Source organism: Bos indicus x Bos taurus, chromosome 24, assembly GCF_003369695.1.
Source record: "Bos indicus x Bos taurus breed Angus x Brahman F1 hybrid chromosome 24, Bos_hybrid_MaternalHap_v2.0, whole genome shotgun sequence".
Lineage (NCBI taxonomy): Eukaryota > Metazoa > Chordata > Mammalia > Artiodactyla > Bovidae > Bos > Bos indicus x Bos taurus.
Window position 1 is genome coordinate 25,445,808 of NC_040099.1, and position 23,400 is coordinate 25,469,207.

Genomic DNA, 23,400 nt, shown 5'->3' on the forward strand with positions numbered 1-23,400 from the left:
TGCAGAGTCTGGTAGGCTATAGTCCATGGGGTCCCAAAAGAGTCAGGCATGACCTAGCAACTAAACAGTAAGAACATTGGTCACACATATCCATCCTGGGATGTGGGAGAGCATATACTGGGAAATATCGGGATCATCAGGTGCTATTTCAGAGGCTGGCTGCCATATATTGACTCATTTCTGGATTATTGATAAGATTACCCAATAACGACCCATTCCAAATATAGGACACAACTCTTAGTAGAATAACTTTTTTGTGTTAACACTTAAGAATACCAGAGTCAATTTAAAATTTTAAGAGAGATTTAATATACATAATGGTTGCTTATGTTATTTGACAGTTATGGATTAACTTCAAGGAAACAGCTTGTATCCTAAAAAATCAGAAATATATCATAGTATTTTGATGTTTTTTGGTTTCTCTTTCATAGACCAGCTGAGAAGTTTAATTAGGGAACTTGAGTATGTTTATTTAAATCATTTAGAAAACGAGCAATTACAGATGAATGCAGAAGAATGCAAGAAGCATCCAGCTCGCCACTACCTGGAGCCAGCGAATCTTGTCATACTTGCTTTGTATCTTTTTCTTTGCTTTAAGAAACAAAGTTGAATTCACCTTTTTACCCTTCCTTAGTCCCATTTCTTTCCTGCTTTTACCATAGGTAATCATTATAATGGAATTTGTGTGTATACTTTCTGTACATATATTTAGTTTTACAAATACACATATTCATGTCATATGTAGTATTTTTAAAAGCTTTTTGTCTTATATTTTTTAATTGAAAATATAGACATCAGCTGAGAGGGAACACACTGGAAATTAAGACAGTTTTTAATGGATGTAACTTTATTTAAAACCTAGGCGGACCTGAACTTAAAAGTTTATTATAAAGCATTTCCCATTAGAGGAAAATGTCATTTTTTAGTGGGTAGGTATGCAAAGTCAGTTTTCTAAGAATTGCCCTATGTTGGTACATGATGATCCATAACATACTTGAAACAGGGTGCTATATGTGCCGCCACCATCCTAACTACGTACTCATGTGTTAGGCCTCTGCTGAGTGCTTTACACTTACTGTTTTCTAACAGTATGTCATTTAAATTCTTAAAATAACCCTGTGAAGTAGGTTATTTCCTTCATATGTTACAGGTGAAGAAAAAAATGAAGCATGGAAAAGGTTAAAAGTTGTTTAGGATAACCCAGTTAAAAGTAGTGGGTTAGCATTTCAGGTAAAGTCTGACTCCAGGATTTGGGTCCTTAATCTATACAATGGACTGCTGCTAGTGCTACCATGGAAGCCAATCATCTTGTCTGATTATAAGAAAAAAATATACTTAAATTTCCTACTGTGCACCATGAGCCCTGTCTTACTACAGTTGCCTAAGAACCTCTTGCCTGGCCTTGAAGCTCTGAGCCCTGGTTATAAATCATCTAGACTGAGACAAGGCCTGTAGTAGGGAGGAGACCAGAGGTATTTATTAGGTTAGGAGAAGGAATATGGGCACTGATTTTTGTTTTCTTCCTTTTTACTAGACTCTGTTTTTTAGAGCCCTATTAGATTCACAGCAGAATTGAGCGGAAGATACAGAGTTCTCATATACCTCCTGTTAGGATATGTGTACAGCATCACCTACTATCAGCATCCCACACTAGAGTGGGCATTGATCTTTATGATAGTAGAACAGGGGCCGAGAATGCAGGCATCTCTGTCAGGGAACCAGAGGAACCCTGGTGGAGCATTTAATGCCTTTTCTTCCCTGATTTTCAGTTTTGATACCATAGATCTCACACTGCCTTGAACCAGCCTTAGGGTAAAGTGAGAATCAAGAGATTTGGTATGGATGGTGGTTGGGCTTCCTAGGTGGCTTAGTGGTACAGAATCTGCCTGCCAAGCAGGAGATGGGGGTTTGATCCCTGGGTTGGAAAGATCCCCTGGAGAAGGAAATGGCAACCCACTCCAGTGTTCTTGCCTGGAGAATCCCATAGAGGAGCCTGGTGGGCTGCTGTTTATGGGGTTGCACAGAGTCGGACATGACTGAAGCGACTTAGCAGCAGCAGCCGGTATTCTTGCCTGGAAAATCCCATGGACGGAGGAGCCTGCCGGCTAAGTCGGACACAACTTAGCGACTGAACCACCACCACCACCACATGGATGGTGGTTACGTGCTGCGTGGTCAGTTGCTTCAGTCATGTCCAACTGTGACCGTATGGACTGTTGCCCGCCAGGCTTCTCTGGAGATTCTCCAGGCATGAATACTGGAGTGGGTTGCCATGCCCTCCCTCCTCCAGGGGATATTCTCAACCCAGGATTGAACCCACATCTTTTATGTCTCCTGCATTGGCAGGAGTTCTTTACCTGCTAGTGGATTCTTTACCACTAGCCACCTGAGACGCCCTCCCTGTCAATTCCAAAGGTAAGAGGAAGGAAAAGACCTATGGTAGAGTAGCTGTGAGCAGTAGCGGTACCGGAGAGGAAGGTTAGACTGTCTAGCTAGCCCTGTGGTGTGGAATGGAATGTTGTTGTTCCGTTGCTAAGTCCTGTCCAACTCTTTGGGACCCTGTGGACTGTAGCACACTATAAGTCAGTTGTATTTTGGAAGACTGTTACACTTGGAATTTCTGGGTTCCAAATTGAGCATTGTTTGTAAATCATTAACCCATGTTTTTTTCTTTTTAATTGTTGTTATAATTGTTGGCTTGTTATACTTTGTGTAGAATTACTTTCAAGTTTGTTTTCTTTTTTTTAGTTCATATGAGAGATCCCAATAATCAGCTTCACGTAATTAAAAACTTGAAGATAGCTGTAAGCAACATTACCACCCAGCCACCTCAGCCTGGAGCCATTCGGAAACTCTTGAATGATGTGGTTTCTGGCAGTCAGCCTGCAGAAGGATTAGTAGCTAATGTGATAACAGCAGGAGATTATGACCTCAACCTCAGTGGTATGTAATAAGGTTTATTATTATTTTTTAAATGACATTTCTTTTGTTAGAAAAGGTAATTCTGTAATTTGGAAATCATTCAACACACACTTAAGTACTTGCTGAGTGCGTGAGCCTGAGAATACAATGTGGAGGACAAGTCCTTGCTTTTTAGGAGATTACAATCAAGTAAGCAGGCAGCCATTAAAATAACGATGAAATACGTGATTCCACATTTTCATAATGAATAATTTTTTTGTAGTTCTACTTGTAAAGTTAATTCCTAGAACATGTACATAATATTTCTTGAATGAAAGAACCAACAGTAGACAAAAAAGCTATTCTTTTGTGACATTAGTAATACAATGATTATGTAAAAGCATTCATTTTATTTTATCTTTTATTTTGCTTAGTGTTAAATGGAGGAAATGTTTATAGTATATAAATACTTATCCTAATCTGATGTGACTGGTAAATGTTTTCATAATAAAATTGGTAGGTGAAACTATAATAATATGTGAAGTGAGTTAGCAGTATTTGGTGTGACTCTTTGCTAGTGTAGAAAAGACTTGATGGGGGGACATGGGATAGATTTTTAGAGGGGAAAAATGAAAAGTACATCATCTAGGAATTTCCTGGTGGTCCAGTGGTTAGGACTCCCAAGCTTCCACTGCAGAGAGGCATGAGTTTGATCCTTGGGCAGGGAACTTAGCTTCTGCATGCGCCATACGTCATCTAATTAGGCTATTTTAGCTACCTAATAATCATCTTAGATCAGTATAACTTATAATCTATTATATTAATGCCTCCTAATTGCATAGTTGAAGATTTTCCTAAACATACAAAGAGAAATTAAGAGGTATGTTTTAGATTGTGAAGTTACTTGGTTGCACTTGTATAGTTAGAAATATTTGTAGATTTACATTGTTTAAAAATTAACAATTTTTCTTCTTTCTATGTCATTTTAATTCCAACAAGGTAAGTTACCTTGATAAGATTAAGTTAAGAAAATTTTGGTTATCTTTAAATCAAAGGAATCCATTTCAGGATATGTACTTTAAGCAGTTCCTGACATAACTTATTTTCATGAGGCAGGATTTGCGTATTTTGGGGAGAAAGTGATGGAATTTGAATTATTTCTCATCAGTGGAAAATTTGAAGTGTGAAAGGAAAGGCACTGAATCTAATGCCAGAGTGTCCAGGTTTTTATATTACCATTGCCAGGGTTAGTTATAGTTAGTTGGATAATCTGAATCAGTTACTTACTCAGAATCAGTTCTGTTCTCTGAAGATGAGAGAATTTGACTAGATTACTTCTTAAGGCCTCTTCTAGACCTTTAATCCTGTGATTCTATTTTATAGGGACTTTAACATTTTTATTACTCATGCAACAAATATTTATTGATTTCTTACTATTATGCTTTGCTCTGAGATAAGATGCTATATGTAACTTCATAACCTGATCAATAATTAGGAGACATTCTAATTTATAGTATCTTAAAATATATTATAATAGAGATATAGCATATCTAATATGCCAGAGTGCTGAGGGGCACAGAGAGAAATTAACTATCCTATTTTTTCAAAATTATCTTTTTTTATAGTGCAGATACATTCCTGACCTCCAAAGCTCATATACCTTTTACTTTTAAAAAATTTATTAAAATGAGTTGGAAAAAAAAATTTATTAAAATGATACATGCACAGAAAGAAAGCAAAAGTGTCAGTCAGTCAGTCCTGTTTGACTCTATGTGACCCCATGGACTGTAGCAGGCCAGGCTCTTCTGTCTGTGGAATTTTCCGGGTGAGAATACTGGAGTGGCTTGCCATTTCTTTCTCCAGGGGATCTTCCCAACCCAGGGATTGAACTCTCATCTCTTTTGTCTGCTGCATTGCAGGCAGAATCTTTACTGTCTGAGCCACCAGGGAAGCCCAATACAAACAGAGATAATGCTGAAAAGACTTAAGAGAAACAAGCAACAGTAATCTGCTCTCTGTACCCCTGCCCCACCAACTTTTAGTGGTTTTCTCTGGTATTCATTTTGTGTTTCTAAGTAGTATTTTTATGTGGTTGTTTATGGCTTAGTTAAAATTTTTTATTTATTGATTTTTCATTATATGATTTAGCTTAAGTACGCCCCTTCTTCCATCTCCCTAATGTGGTTTTTTATAATTTTCGGTGAATACTCACTGTTGGCAGTACTAAGTATTCACTTCTTCACTGCTGAGCCAAATATTGGGCTTTAAGTTAGTTTTTATACAGCATTTTGTTTTTTTTTCAGGATTTAGTTAATCACCTTTTAAAAAACAACTTGCCCAGAGTTCTTCTATTTTTTGCTAGTTTCTCAAACTTCCAGTAGCCCTTCAGTAAGATTTTCCCCTTGATTAATTTATGAGATAATCCATTTATTAAGATCTCCTTCCTAATGTCTTCTTTCTACTCCACACGTATTCTCAATAGGAAATGATAAGCATTGCTCAAGGGGGTGAAAATTTGGTAGTTGGGGGACAAAAAATATATACTACAGTGATTTGTGACTCTCCAAAGAACCACAGTACATTAATGGATACATAGTGTATCTGTGGTATTACGTACGAATATTCTGTGGGGAGAAGGAACATTTAGAAGAATATTTTAAAAAGCTCACCAGGCGGGGATGGAGGGGAGAGGGAATATAATGAAATGGAAGTTTCAAACACTGTTCTACTCTGTCATGGTTTGGCTGCATTCCAAGACCTGCTCCACAACTGCCATCCTGGAGATTTCCTTCCCTTCTCTGTAGCCTCTCATTCATATCTTTAGGTGTATTTCATTGATTTGGTAAAGGACATCTCCAGTGTCTTCCTAAAAAAGATTGATGTTTTGGAAGGTGAAATTTTTGAGGAATGAATGTCTGAAACTCCTTGCTGCTGCTGCTAAGTCGCTTCAGTCGTGTCCGACTCTGTGTGACCCCATAGACAGCAGCCCACCAGGCTCCCCCATCCCTGGGATTCTCCAGGCAAGAAGAACACTGGAGTGGGTTGCCATTTCCTTCTCTTTAGGCAGACTGTAAAAAAGAATCTCAAGTGGTTAGGACAAGCTTCAGAAGAAAACAGTTTCTTTAGCTTCTTTCTCTGCTACTTAAGGCACTTCCCTTTAGCTTTATTGTTATGTTGGTCTTGAAGACTGAGAATGTGAGATGCTGAAGTACTGAATTCATTTTAATAAAATTCTGTTAGAATAATACTCTTTGGAGATTTGAGTGGTTTTATTCATTTTAAGTAAGATTAATTCTTTGTCTAGAAATACTCTAGTTTTACCATTAATGTGAGTCATCATACTTTTCACCCATTCTGTTTATGAAATACATGTTAGATACTTACCTCATAAGCCTAGCTTTCACAGTGCCATTTCTTCATCAGATTGGTCAATTAAAGCTAGTGTTCCTTGGTGTAGTAATTGTAGAGACATAAGGATGGAATTGAAAGAATCCTCATTATATACAGGTATTTCCTCTGGTGGTCTCAGTTTTCCAGATTGTTCACAGTCTACTCCTTGTCTATTACTTTTTTTTCCCACTCAGGTACTACTTTTTTGTATTTGTTTCAGTTAACATGTCTGTTTAATTTTTCTAAAATGGAGATAACTTTTGTTATCTCTTATCTATTACCTATTGTATTTACTCTTGATTTACAGTATTATCTGCTAAACTCAGGCATTGACCTTGAAAAGTATAAATTGGGCTGCACCTTGTTTTGGTAAGAAGGAAGAACATATTTTCCACCCTTTTTCAGTATGTAGTGTACTTTTTCTGATTGGCTTTATGTTAACTACTAATACTCTGTAAGATACCATGAGATTCAGTGAATAGTCATGTGTAAACAGTGTTTTAGGAGGCTGTTTAAGTACTCTTTAATGTCTTTCCAAAGATTTTTGCTTAAAAGCATAGAGAACCTTTTAAAAAAGTGGTTATTATTTAAAATGTGGGTAGTGCAAAATAGGAAATCATTGCTCTTATTTTTCTAGTATCTTGAAGTATTTTTCTGTTTTTCGTCCCGGGAATTGTTTATCAATACTAGTTACTTTGAACTATAAGAAAGTCCAGAAATAATGAAATTCCCTAGGATAATGCAATAGTGAACAAAATCACTGTTATATCATCCTTCAGTTTGAAATTTTGTATTGCCCACAGTTCTAAATCTTCTTTCAGGAAGTTATGAAAGAAGTTTGGAGACAACATCTTCATAGTCATCATCTTTATCTTTTTTTTTTTCTCTATTGAACACAATTGAGACTTGGGGACTTTTAGTCCATATTGACAAAGAAAAGAAAATTGACAGTGAAATACACAATTTTTCACAGTTACTAGACAAATTAGAAGATGAATGCAGTGACATATGGCAGTTCAGACTAATGCGATCTAGTAGAAATAAATGAGCCACTTAACGTTGTTTTCAGTGTTCTGTAGCTACAATGAAGAATGTAAGAATAGGGAATTCCCTGGTGGTCCAGTGGTTAGGACTCTGTGCTTTTACTATCGGGACCCAAGTTCAATCCTTGGTCAGGGAACTAGATCTCACAAACTTTGTCGCATTGCCGAGAGGGGGGAAAAAGAATGTAAAAAGAAATGAGTGAAATTAATTTTAATAATACATTTAATTTTCACCCAAATATTACCATTTCAAATGTAATCAATGGAAATTTTTTTTTGTATTGTCTTCAAAATTTTATGTGTATTTTATACTTACAGCACACCTCAATTCAGACAAGCCACATTTCAAGTTCCCAAGAGCCACATGTGGCTAGTGGTTACTTACCTTATTGGACTCTGATGACAGTGGTGAAATTGATCCTATATAGAAATCCCAATCTTTTGAGTCTTCAGATGACAGTATCTAGGACAGTTGTCTTCAAACTCAAGAGTTGATGAGTGAGCAATGTACTTCTAAAAACAAAAAGAAAATACAGTATTTTCACCCAGTTTAACAGAAAGGACTTAATTTAACAGGAAGGACTTCATATAATATTTTGAAGTGCTAACCTAGACCGTTCCATTTTATTAAAGGACATATGACCATATTCTTTCATCTTTTATGATGTTTGTGTAACAATTTACTTGATAAAATTTGTAAGTGTCAGGCATGTGTATGAAGGTAATTGGAAGGAATCAGATGATGTAGAAATGAAAATTCATTAACTTAATCATTGTGTTTGCTGTTTAAAAATGTAAAGAATGAAAATGCTTCACAGTGATGGAGCAAAATAAAATGACCTTTTTGTTTTCAGCAAAATTTTGAGCCATCACGTTTTTCCAAAATGTTGCACCTTGGCTGTGCAAGAAAAACCAGAAATAATGATAAACTAGAAGTTGTTAGACATGTGTTTAAATCTGGAATCAATATTTACACTGTGAATGTGTTCTAGGTTTGTGCATAATAGCTGATGGACATTCAAAAAACATTGCCTAATTGAGGTACATACCTTTGAAACTGGGAATAGATGGAATACAATTTGAGATTGCTTTATTAAAATTTATAAAAAGCTTGTTTTGGTTTTATTCTTAATTCTGTGAATAATTTATAAAATGAATTAGAAATACAATAAAATATCAAGCGTCGGTTAAATCCAGATAGTAAATGCAATGTCTATTTTTCTTGATATACTGAGGGTTAAAAGGAATATAGTTTCAAAAAGACTGATCTGTTTTTTAAAAAAAATCTGATGTATGATAAATTTAATTATTGGACATAAGTAATCATGGCTTTCATCTCTTTAGAATACTTTGAGTTTTGCTGATTTTTTTTTTTTTAGAAAACACTTGATTAGAAATAGTCTCTTCAAGGATAGTTCTCAAGGGTGTTGTTAAAATACAAGGTTAGTATTTCTTAGCTCTTCATATTATTTAAGATTATTTGATTTTGCAAAATGCTCATAAATTTTATATAAAAGTTCTGGTTTTAGTTTTTTGTAGCTTTTGTAGTCTGAGGTCTTCTGAATTAAACCATATATTCTGATAATCACTGTTACAAGTGTCAAATATTTTTGACTTGAGACTCTTATTGAATTAAATAATTATACATCTAATTATCATATTTCTTTCCCTTACTTGAATATTTTCATTTGGGAAGATATTATTGTGCTACTACTGTTTATCAAAAGTTAAAGTCTTAAGTGCAAACATTATGTGGAATTTGTAATATTTCTTAGTGCCTTTTTCTTTAGCCTGAATGGTGGTTTTCTGGTACTTTCAACGTTTGTGAATGATTAGAGAGGGAAAATATGTGATTTATGGGTGATGTTTATGTTTAGGGTAGCCAGTCTTTTTCACTTGCAGGTTTGGGATCACTAATGATAGTATTTGGTTTCAATAGAAAGAAGACCAGAGTTGCTGTAGGTCTATCTCACTGCCTGCAGCCCTTGTTAGATACGTATTTGAACACTAATAACTTCAGCTTCCCAGGTGGCACATTAGTAAAGAATCCACCTGCCAGTGCACGAGACACAAGAGACACGGGTTCAATTCCTGTATCCGGAAGATCCCCTGGAGTAGGGAATGACAACTCATTTCAGTATTCTTGCCTAGGAAATTCTGTGGACAGAAGAGCCTGGTGGGCTACAGTCCATGGGGTTGCAAAGAGTTGGACACGACTAAGCATGCACACACAACTCTGTTTGCCAAGTTACTGGCACTAAGAAAGGAACAAAGAAGAAATGGGGGGAGAGAGAGAGGGCTGCCTTTTGTAGAGTGGAGGATAGAGCATTACTTTTTTTTTTTTTTTACTTCTTGGCTGCCTTCTTTCCTTTCTTACCAGGGGAAGTGTATATTCTACATAGAGAAACTTTAACTGGTAGGATGTCATGGTTGCTGTTTCAGTTCCAAACAGAACATGTAGAGAGGGAAAGAAATATGAGAAAAATACTGATTTCATTCCAAAATATGTACAAGAGAATTTTTAAGGGATGAGAAGTGTCACTAAATGTTAGTCTTATGTTAACATTTAAAAAAAAAAAAAAAAAAAACCACCTTTTTTTCCCTACGTTCTGCAAAAAAGTTGCTTGAAAAAGCAGAAAGAGAACGATGCCCTAATCAATTAGCCCTTCAAGGAGGCATGTGGCTGAAGGAAAAAGTTACCTCATCAACCTGAATGTGACCGACTTGAAGGATAAAACCCACTTCTGCCATATATATTTAGAAAATTTTCCTTTGTTCCTGTATTCTATGTTGAGTACCCAGTGTTTTCCTGTACCAGTATTTAGAAAGTATTATTTCAGTTTAAGAACTCCTACATGTGTATGCATGCTTTTTTTCTTTTTGATTTATTTTTTGGTTAGGTTTTGTTATCTGGAACATACAGTTGCAGAGTCAAAACTATAAAAGAAGGTGTATTCACAGAGGCCTAGCTTCTCTCCAGGCCCTTCCCCTTTCTCATCTCTTCCTTGTCTTACACATGGTGCCATTTGTTAGATTCATCCTGTAATTTCTCTTTGACAGAGTAAACTAAATCACGTGTGGCTCTTTCTTTTTCCCTTTGTTTCACAAAATTGCATACTTTTCTGCTGTTGTCTTTTTTCACTTAATATATCCTGGGGGCACTTCATAGTAATCATGTGGCGATTTTCCCCTTTCTCTTAAAACTCCATAGCACATCCAGTGTGTGTACCATAGTTTACTTAACCAGTCCCCTCCTGGTGGACACTTGCATTTTCTAGTCTTTTATTACAGGAAATGTTGCAATGAATAGCTATTTTGGAAGACCTAATTTGTTTATTCAGAACTCCCAGACCCACTGTGAAACAGACCCCTTGTCATATGTCTACAACTTACCTGTTACTTGTTAAATCTAAGCATTGTTGAAGCAGCAAGGAAAATAGAAAAATAAAGTTGATAAGGCCATTTCTCCCACCATCTGTGGCGATTTCTTATCTAACCAAATCTTTCATTATTTATTTATATATTTTCTCTTCATTGGTACTGAGTGAAAATAAAAACTAATTTTCAAGATAGAGACTCATTTTGACTGATTTAGGGGAAAGATGTTTACTGGTTAGTAAGAAAATTGGTTTCCTGTTGTAACAGACTAGTCTGTGTCATTCTCCAATTATGCCACTTTTCGTGTATGTGTGTGTATGTGTGTGTATATATATAGAGAGAGTACTATTTCTGGGAATATCTTTCCTCTTCTGTAGCAAGAAAACATGAAATTTTTGTAGTACTAATCCTTCTAAACAATATGGGTTATTCTCATAATCTATTTGTTGGAATTAAAGTTTTTCTGTATATATGATACTGGGTTGGATATGCTACTTGGTTAAGATGAATAGCTTTATTATTTCACCCGTCCCAGTTTAATGTAGTGTTACAGTGTAAACAGAAAATATACTTGATATGCTTTCCGTGATTCTAAGAATAAAACAAAAAGTACGTAAGGTTTTATAGTCAACATAAGTAACTAGGAATAGAGAATAGAGTGTCCTTTTAGTAAAACTGTGATTTAGATAATCTGCTTAAACCTAATGAAATGACCAAGTTTAACAAAATTCAGGTTTTTAACAAGTTAGAATAGTTGTGATGTAAAATGCTTAGCATGGAGTGAGAGAGATTTGACATTTTAAGAATCACATCACATACATGTATACAAAAAGTAAAAATACACATCTTTGTATTTGATCGTGAGGTAAGTATGTTTGGAAATTCCATTTGGAGAGGTTCAGTTGCTGTCTGACTCGAGTAATCACATTATGAAGTACGGTTTGTCAGCCTCACCACTATTGACGTTTTGAGCGAGATAATTCTTTGCTGGTGTTGGAGTGGGGTGTGTGGGGGGTATTGTTATCCCATTTTTCTCAGTGTAGGATGTTCTCATTATTCCATCGTTCCTGACCTGTTTCCCTAGATGCCAGTAGCACTCCTCCTTGTTCCTATTTGTGACAAGTCACAGTATCTCCAGACAGTGCCAGGTGTTCCCTGGGGGTCACGATTGCTGTTGGTTGAGGACCGCTGTTCAGAAATAATGCCATTTATGAGAAAGAGCTACTTATAACAGCGTGACTAGTGGAAGGGAAAACTGTAGTTCTAAAATCTGGTTGTTCACATAGGTAATACTGAAATCATTAATAAATAAACTGTGGTATCATTGTGTAGGTTGGGAATAGGTCAGTTTTATTTTTGCAAGTACATGTACTGCCATGTATGAATATATTTGTATGGCTCATGTATGTATATCAATATATATATTAAAGCACATGTGAAAAATGCTTGTTTATTGCTAGAAATGATGTTTTATACCTTTCAGGAATATGAACTTGAAATGTGGTCTGTTGTAAACTGATTCTACTGAACAGTTTTAACTTTTTCTTTATTAATTTTAGCTACTACTCCATGGTTTGAGTCTTACAGAGAGACCTTTCTTCAGTCGATGCCAGCGTCAGATCATGAATTTCTGAATCACTATTTAGCATGTATCCTTTGACTTTTATGTTCTCTTAAAATATTTGGAAGTTACTAATCTCAGAAAGAGTTACATAAACACAAAATTGTTGAGAGGATGTAAAAATTATTTTTTATTGATATGCTTCAGGTTTTCTTGTTGTCCTTGTTAAATAGCATCCTAGTTTCAAGACTGGTAGAGCTAAGTTTTGATTAAAAAATAAGAATACTAAGAGCATGCTTAGTTTTTGTCATCCAACTTGCACATTTCATGCTTAATATGTTTTAAGTGATTTTAGAAAGAAAAAATGTAAACTGTCAGTGTTAACTGCTTATGCTGATTGTCTCAAAATTCCCTGGTGGTTCAGACAGTAAAGAATCTGCCTGCAATGCAGGACACCCAGGTTTGATCCCTGGATCAGGAAAATCCTCTGGAAAAGAGAACAGCTACCCACTCCAGTATTCTTGCCTGGAGAATTCCATGGCCAGAGGAGCCTGGCAAGCTGCAGTCTATGGGGTCTCAAAAGAGTGGGACACAACTGAGTGACTAACCCTTTTACTTTCAAAATTAACTGCTTATGCAAAAGCTCAGATTTAGAAACAGCTTTCCTTCCTTTAGTAACATGTTTTATGGCTATTAACCTCCTTTCACAGTTATGACTTTCATTTTTTTTTAACGTGGTTACAGAGAAAAGTTGAGAAGGGACAGAGTATGAAATTGCACTGAAATGGAATGGAGGGGATCAAGACTCAGCAGAAGTTTTCATTATGTTGATAGTTGGACAGTTTTCATATTGTCCGTTTTTATTTTCATGGATTTCCTTATTGTATATATAAGTGATCTAAACAGCTGTCAACAAGATATCTTTAGTACTTAGAACCTTGAATTACTTAGAAATGTCAAATTATTTTATGCTTGCAGGAAAAGCTGTAAACATCAGATTTTGTTTGTTTTAGCTCATAAAATACCTAAGTTTATTTTTAAAGAATAATATTAATTATTGGACTTCCAAATGGCACAGTGATAAAGAATCCACCTGCCAGTTCAGGAGATGCAAGAGACACAGTTTCGACCTTTGAGTCGGAAAGATTACTCTGGAGAAGGAAATGGCATCCCACTCCAGTATTCTTGCCTGGGAAATCTCATGGACAGAGGAACCTGGTGGGTTGCAAAGAATTGGACACAACTGAGTATGCACACATGCTTGCTGCTGCTGCTAAGTCGCTTCAGTCGTGTCCGACTCTGTGCGACCCCATAGACAGGAGCCCACCAGGCTTCCCTGTCCCTGGGATTCTCCAGGCAAGAACACTGGAGTGGGTTGCCATTTCCTTTTCCAATGCAGGAAAGTGAAAAGTGAAAGTGAAGTCGCTCAGTCGTGTCCGACCCTCAGCGACCCCATGGACTACAGCCTACCAGGCTCCTCGGTCCATGGGATTTTCCAGGCAAGAGTACTGGAGTGGGGTGCCATTGCCTTCTTTGTACACATGCTTACAGTTTGTTTTAATAGGATAGTAGTTACTATTAAGTGATAAGTGATAATTACCTTAATGTGGTTTACAAGGTATGTTGGTGGCATCCTCTGGTGAAGCTGAACCTGTGGAACAGTTTTCAAAATTGTCACAAGAACAACATCGAATTCAGCACAATAATGACTATTCCTACCCCAAGTGGTTTATACCAAATACACTTAAATATTATGTACTTTTACATGATGTAAGTGCAGGAGATGAACAGAGGTAAGTTTTATTTTTTTAATTGTAAAATATTTCCTGTCAAATGAGTTAACATTAATTTGGACATGGCTTAAGTTTTTGATATATTTTTCATCTAAGAAAGTAAAAATTAATAAATTAGCTCAATCTTTTATTTGATGTTATATTCAGCAGCTACATCATTTTATTTCATATGCTTATCCAAACTTTTCCTTCAATGTATGTCTTTTAATCTTTGTTCACAAATGCTTGCCATTTTATATCTATAGATCTTAGCTGTATTTCTTACTTTGTATATTATTATTGCTCATTTTTTTCTCTTGTCCCTTTCCCAGTTTTCCTGTAACTTTTCATTTCCTGGTTTATAGGCACTTCTTTTTTCACTCTTCACTCTTAACACTTTATATTTTTAAACTAGATGTTTTTCACAGTCTCAAAAAAACATCCACACACTTATTTCTTATGTCCCCTTTAATATTCTTTGTTAGTGATTTGCCATAGTCCTTTTATGTTTGGGATAAGAGTATAGCTTATCTTTAAAGATGAGTTCTTGGAAAAAGATAATATTAAAACAGTTTTGCTTTTGTGGCTTTTTCTGGCCAGTGGGGATTGGGGAGAAGATGGGACACCCAATACTTTGTTGTTAAGAGGGAAACTTAAATGTCCAAAAAAGGCTTAAAAATAAATGCATTAAGACTTTTTGTTGCTTTGCAGTTTATTTTGATTTTTGGTTCAAGATATTGATCAAAATTAATCTTTTGTTTCAAACTGTTATTCTCTTATGTCGATGCTATTTAGAATATGCAGTTAAATAATTGTTTTTTGTCCTTGTTCTGAGCACACGCCATCATTTTAAAATAAAGTTTTCTTGATAAAACCAGAGAATTGTTCTGAGGATTACTAACCTTTATAATTTTTTTTTGACATCATAAATAATCTGTAACCTCTTGGATAAAGTGTATTATATAAATAGGAATAATTTGAACTGGTGTTTATTAGTTTCAGTTGTTTGAATATGGATACCTTCCATATTAAATGGTTATAACGTAGATATTTAAGTGGTAATTAAAGTTATTAGATCAGTGGTTCTTATGCTTAACAGTGTCATTGGTAAAGCAAGTAGATGTTTATTGTACGTGAGTAAATATACACACACATATACTTTGTGTTTATACAAATTTATAACTGTTTTACTTAACCAGCCTTAATTTTACAGTGTGTAGTAGGATTTAATTATTCGTTAGTTTTGTTATTTGTATAGTATTAGTATCTGCATTTGAATGGGCTGTATCCACATGTTTTTTGACACCAGATAGCTGATGAGTTTAGGGAGAAAAACTAGGTTAGCTCTATGTACCAAAATTTCATTTCCATTAGAATGTACTATTTGATTCTTAGGCTGACTTATTTGAATTATCTTACCTCTTACCAACTGTCAAGTCTAGTTAACTAAAAGTAAGGAAATCAACTGCTTTTTGTTGCATCTGAGATTAGCTCATGGGTCCAGCCGATAATAAACCAAGCAAAAAAGTTGTATTTTTATATAAGTATTTTGACTGCTTTTCTTGTGTGTGTGTGTGTTTTCTTCTTCTAAACTGTGTTTTCTTTGGAGACTACTTAGGGAAGGGTAAACTGTAGCAGTAAAAGATGATTTTTTGGGGGGGATGCTATAATTATCTATTTTAGCACTTACATTTTTTGATAAGTATCTGTTATCTAAGGCAGAATTTCACAAAGTTGTATTTCCTGAAGGCTAGTCCACATAGTTGAGTTTCTGATTTATAAGTTTGAAGCCACTCTTTGGAAATTCACTGTACACAGTAGCAATGGAAGACTCAGGGGTGATCTGCTGCAAAGAAACTGGTTGGCTTGATTACTGTAGTTCCCCAAACTAGTTTGACCACTGAAACTTTCTTTTTTAATAACATGAGTATTTTTGCAAAATTTATTCCATAAGACGTACTTTGGTAACTGTACTTTAAGGTGATAACCAAGCTAGCTAAACTTCAGTTAGAATCATGAACTTTGTTTTAATTTTTAAAATTATGCTACTTCTAATGTCTTTTTTGGGAACTATTTTTTTTTCATGGTTTTTGTATTATTTTAATATCTATTATTGCCTAAGATCCTCTCTTCGTTGGCTACAAACTTTTCCATTTTTTATTTTAGAGCTGAGTCAATTTATGAAGAAATGAAACAGAAATATGGAACTCAGGGTTGCTATCTACTTAAAATTAATTCTCGAACATCTAATCGAGCATCAGATGAACAGATACCAGATCCTTGGAGTCAGTATCTCCAGAAAAATAGTATTCAAAACCAGGTATATGTAAAAAACAATAATGAAGCAAACCACAAAAGCTGTATTTCAGTTTTATGGCCAATGGCAGCACTGTAGAATTTGTAGAATTACTAATAGTTATTTTATGGAATCTGGCTAGTTTTGATCCACTAGTATGCGAGCTCTTAATGTTTCAAAAGCTGTTTTTAATCGCAGTAATCCCTTCTGTGTATACCTTTCAGGTATAAATATCAGTGTTAATTGTTTTCTTGAAAGATGAAAGAAAAGTGGAGACTTCCCTGACAGTCCAGTGGTTAAGACTCTGCGCCTCCACTGAGGGGGGAACTAAGATCCCACAAGGCGCATGGTGTGGCAAAAAAAAAAAAGATGAAAAGTGAATTATACATTAAGAATTGAATTAGATTGACTAAACACGTAGATAATAGAATTTTTGGCTTGCACATTAAATTCATTATGAATGCTTACAGTCAATTCTTTATTATCCACATGCTCTGGGGGTTGCCTTCCTTCATTTTCAACATGCTGTTCTTATGGCCACCTTTTGGAGCTCATACTTTTTTAGGTGGGTGGGCTTTTTTCCCTAACTTTCCTTTGATTTCCTTTTCTTTTGAATTTCAAGGAAGTTTTGTTTCTTCCTAATCAATTTTTCTAATGTTGATTTCTAGACTAATGTTAATTGCTGTCTGTTGGCTGGTGTGTGGTGGGTGTAAAGTTTCACGTTCTTTCCAACTTTTAAGATAGAATTTTATGCCACTTGGTACTAGTCGAATGGCAAGTTAAACACTTAGTTCAGAAAATCAAGAGTTGACTATTTTTTGTTTAGAAGGAAGATTTCTAAAGTGACTAGAAAATATATTTATATTTTGTATAACTAAGCTGCATTAAATACTTTATGTGATACTATTTTAAGAAATATGAATTAGAAAGTATGTAGATTTTGATGTTCTAATAGAAATATTGTTTAATAATCTGTTTATATATGAAATTTTAAATCCAATTTTACTCAACTTTAACATTGACATGATTGTTGACCTTCTTTAAGATAATGCTGGGGGAAAATATCTGAGAGAAAAAGAACCAGTTGGAGGTAGAAGAGCTTTAAATAGTGTTTCAGGACCATACTCAGAATAGGAATAGTATTGAAATACTCAGTTTAGAATCTAACCATCTAAGGTTGGGAAAGGGAACATAATAGGTCAGATTGTGCAGTTGGAGAACTTTTAACAGAAGACAGAGCTATAGATATCCTATAGCTTAGAATTCTAGAAGTCCAGGATTGGAGGATAGTTTAATGGTTGTCAGATCCAGTCGTTGTTGTGATGCTTTAATTTCCTTTAAATCTATGAGTGACCTCATCTATTGAAAGTACTCACTGTCTTTTTAGGTGACCTGCTCCATGTTTAAGCAGCTTCAGGATCAAGCTTGTACTCAATCCTATAGGGACCATGTCAGTTTTTCATTAAGATGATTTTCAGAATATAGAACAGAACTCTCATGTCTTTTAATATACCATTTTTTCAACTCTTTCTTAAATGTTGTTTCTAGTAAATTTCTTATCCTGATTACCTTCCCCTTAAGTTCTAGGTTATATATTTTTCTCAAAGTCTGGCACTCAGAATAATAACCTCATGATATTAGTGGGCTCATGGAGTAGTCTGGACATTTTTTAAGTTGTTTTGGTGGCTGAAACCAATACCCTTTGTACAAGTAAACATTGCATTGGATATTTTCCCAAAACTTCTGTGTATTCAGAATGCACTCCAGGCTATTAATACTGCATCCATGAGCCAGGGGATTCCATACCATCCTTTTTTACCCCTCCAGTAGTCCATCTGTCTTGCCATTATTCCTTACATAGTTGCATATACAGGGATTCATATAGGCATGTGCATATCACATATAAACAGATAAACAGATAGAAGTAACTTGAATTCAGAAGAATTAGGGTAGTGTGCCTGTGAAACAATATAAGGATATAGTAGGTGTGGATTTAAGTGATAGAATATGATACATGGAAGTTAAGAATTTGGAGAATTAGACATTTTTTGCTGTAGCAAAAAAAACAATGAGGTTTACTATAGTTGATAAATTTGGTGATATCTTAAACATGATTAAGTATAACCGTTAATACTTTTTATATTTTATTTTGATAGGAATCATATGAAGATGGCCCTTGTACTATAACTTCAAATAAGAATTCTGATAGTAACTTGCTTTCATTGGATGGATTAGATAACGAAGTCAAAGGTCTTGATATACTTTCTCTTAAGTTTGTCTTTTGATTGAAAATAGCCCTCTTGTTAAAGCATGCTAATCTTTATATGTAAAAGATGGGGGAAAGTTTCATAGTGAAAAGAGGTAATGGTCAGATTAGCTTTTCCTTTGAAGATTTTTATTGAGTTATTTGAGTTTGATGTTTTTTGATATTTAAAAATTTGCTTTATAAGAGTAATAAGTCAAACTTCATAAAAATTTTTTTGGTATAGAACAAGGGACAGTATGATATGTAGCATTAATTATTCCCCTGTTCACGTAATTTTGAGTTTTATTTTTGTATTTTAAATTATAGTTTGGATAGTGACAGCTTTAAAATTTTTTGTTATAATTTTTCTCATTGGTTAGTTGTGCTATTTAAAAATAATTTTTGTATTTTAACACTGTTTTCTTCATTTATTTACATGAATTAAAATTTTTCTATTTTTAATATTTCTATTTTTTTTACATGAATTTAAAATTTTCTACATGTAATTAACCCAAGTCCTGATTTTAGGGGGAAACTTGAATGCCGTTGTCTTAGACTTCTAAGACATACAGTAAGAGAAAGGGTTCCAATACTGTTTCTTTTCTTTAGCAGTATGGTAGTAATGCTGCAATTTTCTGTTGCTTTCTGAGTAAAAGAAAGATTTGTTTTTCAGTAGATGGCTTACCAAATAACTTTAGAGCTCATCCACTTCAGTTGGACCCCTCCAGTGACTCTTCTAACAGCATTGATGGCCCAGATCATGTAAAATCCACTTCATTACACGAAACAAAGAAAGCAAATGCTGGAATTATTCATGGTGCATGTTTAACCCTTACTGATCATGATAGAATTCGACAGTTTATACAAGAGTTCACATTTCGGGGCCTTTTGCCACATATAGAGAAAACGATTCGGCAATTAAATGATCAGGTAAGATTTAATTATTTGCATTAGTATTTTTTAAAATTTCAGGAAATAGTAAACTTGGGAATATAGTAGTATAAGTTAAAGAGTTTATGTTTTTATTGTAAAAATAGTCCAGTATTAGAATTTATTAACTTACTATCAGTGATGAAATTCTAGTAAATCCTGCTGCTGCTGCTAAGTTGCTTCAGTCGTGTCCGACTCTGTGTGACCCCATAGACGGCAGCCCACCAGGCTCCCCCGTCCCTGGGATTCTTCAGGCAAGAATACTGGAGTGGGTTGCCATTTCCTTCTCCAGTGAATGAAAGTGAAAAGTGAAAGTGAAGTCGCTCAGTCGTGTCCGACTCTTAGTGACCCCATGGACTGCGGCCCACCAGGGTCCTCCGTCCATGGGATTTTCCAGGCAAGAGTACTGGAGTGGGGTGCCATTGCCTTCTCCAAGTAAATCCTAGAACAGGCTTATTTATTTTTACTAGGGATTTTGGATAATTTTCTTTAAATCATTGTTACTAAAGTGCACATTTGCTTACTCTTAAAACTTTTTAGTTATTTAGAATTTTTTTTTTCTATGTAAAGAAAACTAAACTCATGTTTGTCAACATTTCATTTGTTTTCTTAGCTAATATCAAGAAAAGGTTTGAGTCGATCTCTATTTTCTGCAACTAAAAAATGGTTTAGTGGCAGTAAAGTTCCAGAAAAGAGTGTTAATGAGCTAAAAAATACATCTGGATTGCTGTGAGTAAAATATTACTGTTTTTAGTTTTCCTGTATTTAACTCTGATTAGTGTTTAATGATGTTCTGCAAAAAATGACTGTATCTCTAGTTTCTTAGTTTCAATTTGGTCAAAACTCCAGTAGAGGTATGGGGAGGGAGGAGGGAGGAGGGTTCAGGATGGGGAACACATGTATACCTGTGGTGGATTCATTTTGATATTTGGCAAAACTAATACAATTATGTAAAGTTTAAAAATTAAATAAAAATTAAAAAAAAAAAACTCCAGTAGATAAGAATAGCGACCATAAAAAAGTTATATTAAATTAAAAAAAAAACTATAAGTAATTTGATATCTAAAAATAAACAAGATCACAGGAAGGTCACATTATTGGGTCTGTTTTCCTTAAAAAGATAAGAGTTGGATTAGGTATTCATTGATAACTCTTCTTTATTAAAGTACTGAGGTCTGGTAATTCTAAGACATAGCATGTATTTAGAAATTTTGTCTAAAATCTGGTTTTAAGGGAAAATAAAATTCATTTTAGATTTTTTTTTTGACTGTACATAAAGGTGAATCACCTGGAATTGATCATTTGCTTCCTAATTTGACCATGGAGAAAGTGCTTGCCTTCTGCTGAGAAGTTCTCAATATAAAGATATAAATTATATAGATACAGATGTAACAATCTGTTTCCAAATATCTTTGAGAAATTCTACCTCCTTGGAGGTAGGATTTTTATAAGACAGGATCAGGTTTTGGTATGTTTTGGACAGTTGGGCATCTTTTTGACATTTTGTAATATTTAATGGCTTAGAGGTCATAGCTTCTGAATTCCTCTTTTTATTTTGTATCTGCAGGTATCCACCAGAAGCGCCAGAGCTTCAGATCAGGAAAATGGCTGACCTGTGCTTTTTGGTGCAGCACTATGATTTGGCGTACAGTTGCTATCATACTGCAAAGAAAGATTTTCTTAATGATCAAGCAATGCTTTATGCAGCTGGTGCCTTGGTTGGTATTCTGTAGTACTATAATTTCTTGTTCCTGCTACCATGAATGACTTAGAAATTTTTCTTTATGAAATGGCAAGCAGAATTTTCCCTAGGGATAAAGTTGTACTCAAAGAGCATATAATGCTTTATAGATTTTGAATTAATTGGTGATAACTTGATGGATTTCTGTTAAGTTAGTATCTTCAAACATGGTCATACATGAGGGTTTCTTAGATTTGATTAATACTTTGTATTTAATTTGAATTATAGTTTGTACTGTATTCCCAGTATAAGAACTTCTCTTTTATAGAGGGTTCTTTTTTATGTCTTGAAAAATGTTTTTAAATTGTTCGAAATGTTTTTTTCTGATCTAAGACTGTTTGTTGGTTAAGAACATGTACTTTGGTGTGCGACAAACTTTCATTTTAGGCAAGTTACTGAACATCTCTAAGCCTTAGTTTTCTCATCTGCAGAATGGGAATCCTAAATGTGGTTAGATGAGATACAAAGTTTGTAAAGTGCCTGGCACACTACCTAGGCTGTCAGTAGGCATTGGCAATGTTAGTTTTGTAATTGATATAAAACCTAGGTGTTTCAGAAAGAATTTTCCGTGTTGCCTTATAAACTTCTACTGTATTTGAAAAGTTGTCATAAATATGTTTGTAATGTACTTTCTGTGCTTAGAAAAGAGTAAACTAGCATTGTTACTTTCTACATAGTCTATTTATTTAAATAGCAGGACACATGACTTAAAGGGAAACTAGGATTCATTTCTTTTAGGGTAATTTTTCCCACATAAGGACAGATTGCCCTGCATGTAACAGCTACATACAGAAAAGTTATAAAATTGTTCTTGGTTTTAAATGATTAATGAAAAACATTAAAATTTTCCAATTGGATAAGGTATGCAAGGATTTTTATGTTCTTTTTTTATTAGAACAAAGTGAGTTGCTGGAATATAAAAATAAGAGCTGAAAGAGCATGCCACTAATGGAGAAAAGGGAAAGGGATATTTTCAGAGAACCAGTATTTTTCTCCATCTCATCTCCATTCGATGTTGAACAAAGCGTACCATTGGCCATTTGGTTTAAAAAAAAATGCAGTGTGCTTGTGCACATACACCAGTTACTTTATGTTCAGTTAAAGAGTGGGGAAGGGGAAAAGGAAAGAACAGAGAAACTGTACTGTAGTAGTCAGGATGTGGTGGAACCAAATTGCAGCTTTCTAACTGAGAATGTCTTCTTGGTCTGGAGGAACAGAATTCTGGAGTTAAGTAGCAGGTTCCGTTTTTAGTAGAAACCTTTTGTCTGCCACTGGAACACATCAGCTGTATCTTCAGCCTCCATTTCCAACTGTGCAGGTGTGTCTGTTTCATTGATTGGCATCCAGACAGATGGGAATCTGGTCTTCCTCGTTGACAAAGCCTGTTGTTCACAGTAGGCTTCCATTAGTTTACTACTGTGCCACAGAACCCCCTTCAAATGACTAGGATCATCATTCTCAGTCGTGACTCCTCCCTTGGGCTTTTCATTGGCCATGGCATGTGCAGGAATCTCCTCAGCTGTTGCCTCAAAAAAGAGGTATCAGGTCCACACCAAAGGGGCATATGAGCGAGTGGCAGAAGGAGGCGGCGGCAGTGGTGGCGGAGGCAGAGGGCACAGGTCATGTGCTCCCTTCCCCACTCTGCATGTCTTCTTAAAAACATGTAAGCTATAAACAACAGTGTGAAGAATAAAAATACATAAGAACTCTACTTCATTGATAATTACCATGTAGATAACCTGTTTAATAACTGCCATCTATTTTGCATTTGTTTTAATACTGTATGTATAAAAATAAGATTGTGTTATATAGTAGCCATCATGGTCAACAAAAGAGTCCGAACTGCAGTACTTGGATGCAATCTCAAAAACGATTGTATATATAAAAATAAGATAGTAATTATTGTATATATAAAGATATATATACAGTATTCTATATTGATTATATATAAAAATATATATACAATATTTTATATTGTATATATAAAAATAAGATAGTAATTTTAAAAAGTAAAGCTAAAATAGCAAAAAGTCATCTAACTTTTAAAAATCCTTCAGGAACTGAAAATGTTGATGAATAAAAGTATTTGAAAAAGTATATGAATTGTTCTTGGCTAGACAGCCTCTGGTCTATGATTAACTAA

At 34.8% G+C, this 23,400-nt stretch overlaps 1 protein-coding gene and 1 pseudogene across 5 annotated transcripts in view; one reads left to right on the top strand and one right to left on the bottom strand.

Moving 5' to 3' along the window:
• TRAPPC8 (trafficking protein particle complex 8) overlaps nucleotides 1-23,400 on the top strand; it is an 82,808-nt gene that overhangs the window by 4,536 nt on the left and 54,872 nt on the right. For 2 of the 5 annotated variants that reach the window (XM_027525864.1, XM_027525866.1), the window contains exons 2-9: nucleotides 2,749-2,943; nucleotides 12,272-12,361; nucleotides 13,892-14,066; nucleotides 16,212-16,365; nucleotides 18,498-18,591; nucleotides 19,260-19,516; nucleotides 20,130-20,245; nucleotides 21,084-21,234. In XM_027525864.1, coding sequence (XP_027381665.1) covers nucleotides 2,749-2,943; nucleotides 12,272-12,361; nucleotides 13,892-14,066; nucleotides 16,212-16,365; nucleotides 18,498-18,591; nucleotides 19,260-19,516; nucleotides 20,130-20,245; nucleotides 21,084-21,234 — 1,232 coding nt within the window. Of the gene's footprint in view, nucleotides 1-2,748; nucleotides 2,944-12,271; nucleotides 12,362-13,891; nucleotides 14,067-16,211; nucleotides 16,366-18,497; nucleotides 18,592-19,259; nucleotides 19,517-20,129; nucleotides 20,246-21,083; nucleotides 21,235-23,400 lie in introns of those variants that run through there. The other 3 variants (XM_027525865.1, XM_027525867.1, XM_027525868.1) reach the window with 2 other exon arrangements.
• LOC113882765 lies at nucleotides 22,505-22,753 on the bottom strand (annotated as a pseudogene).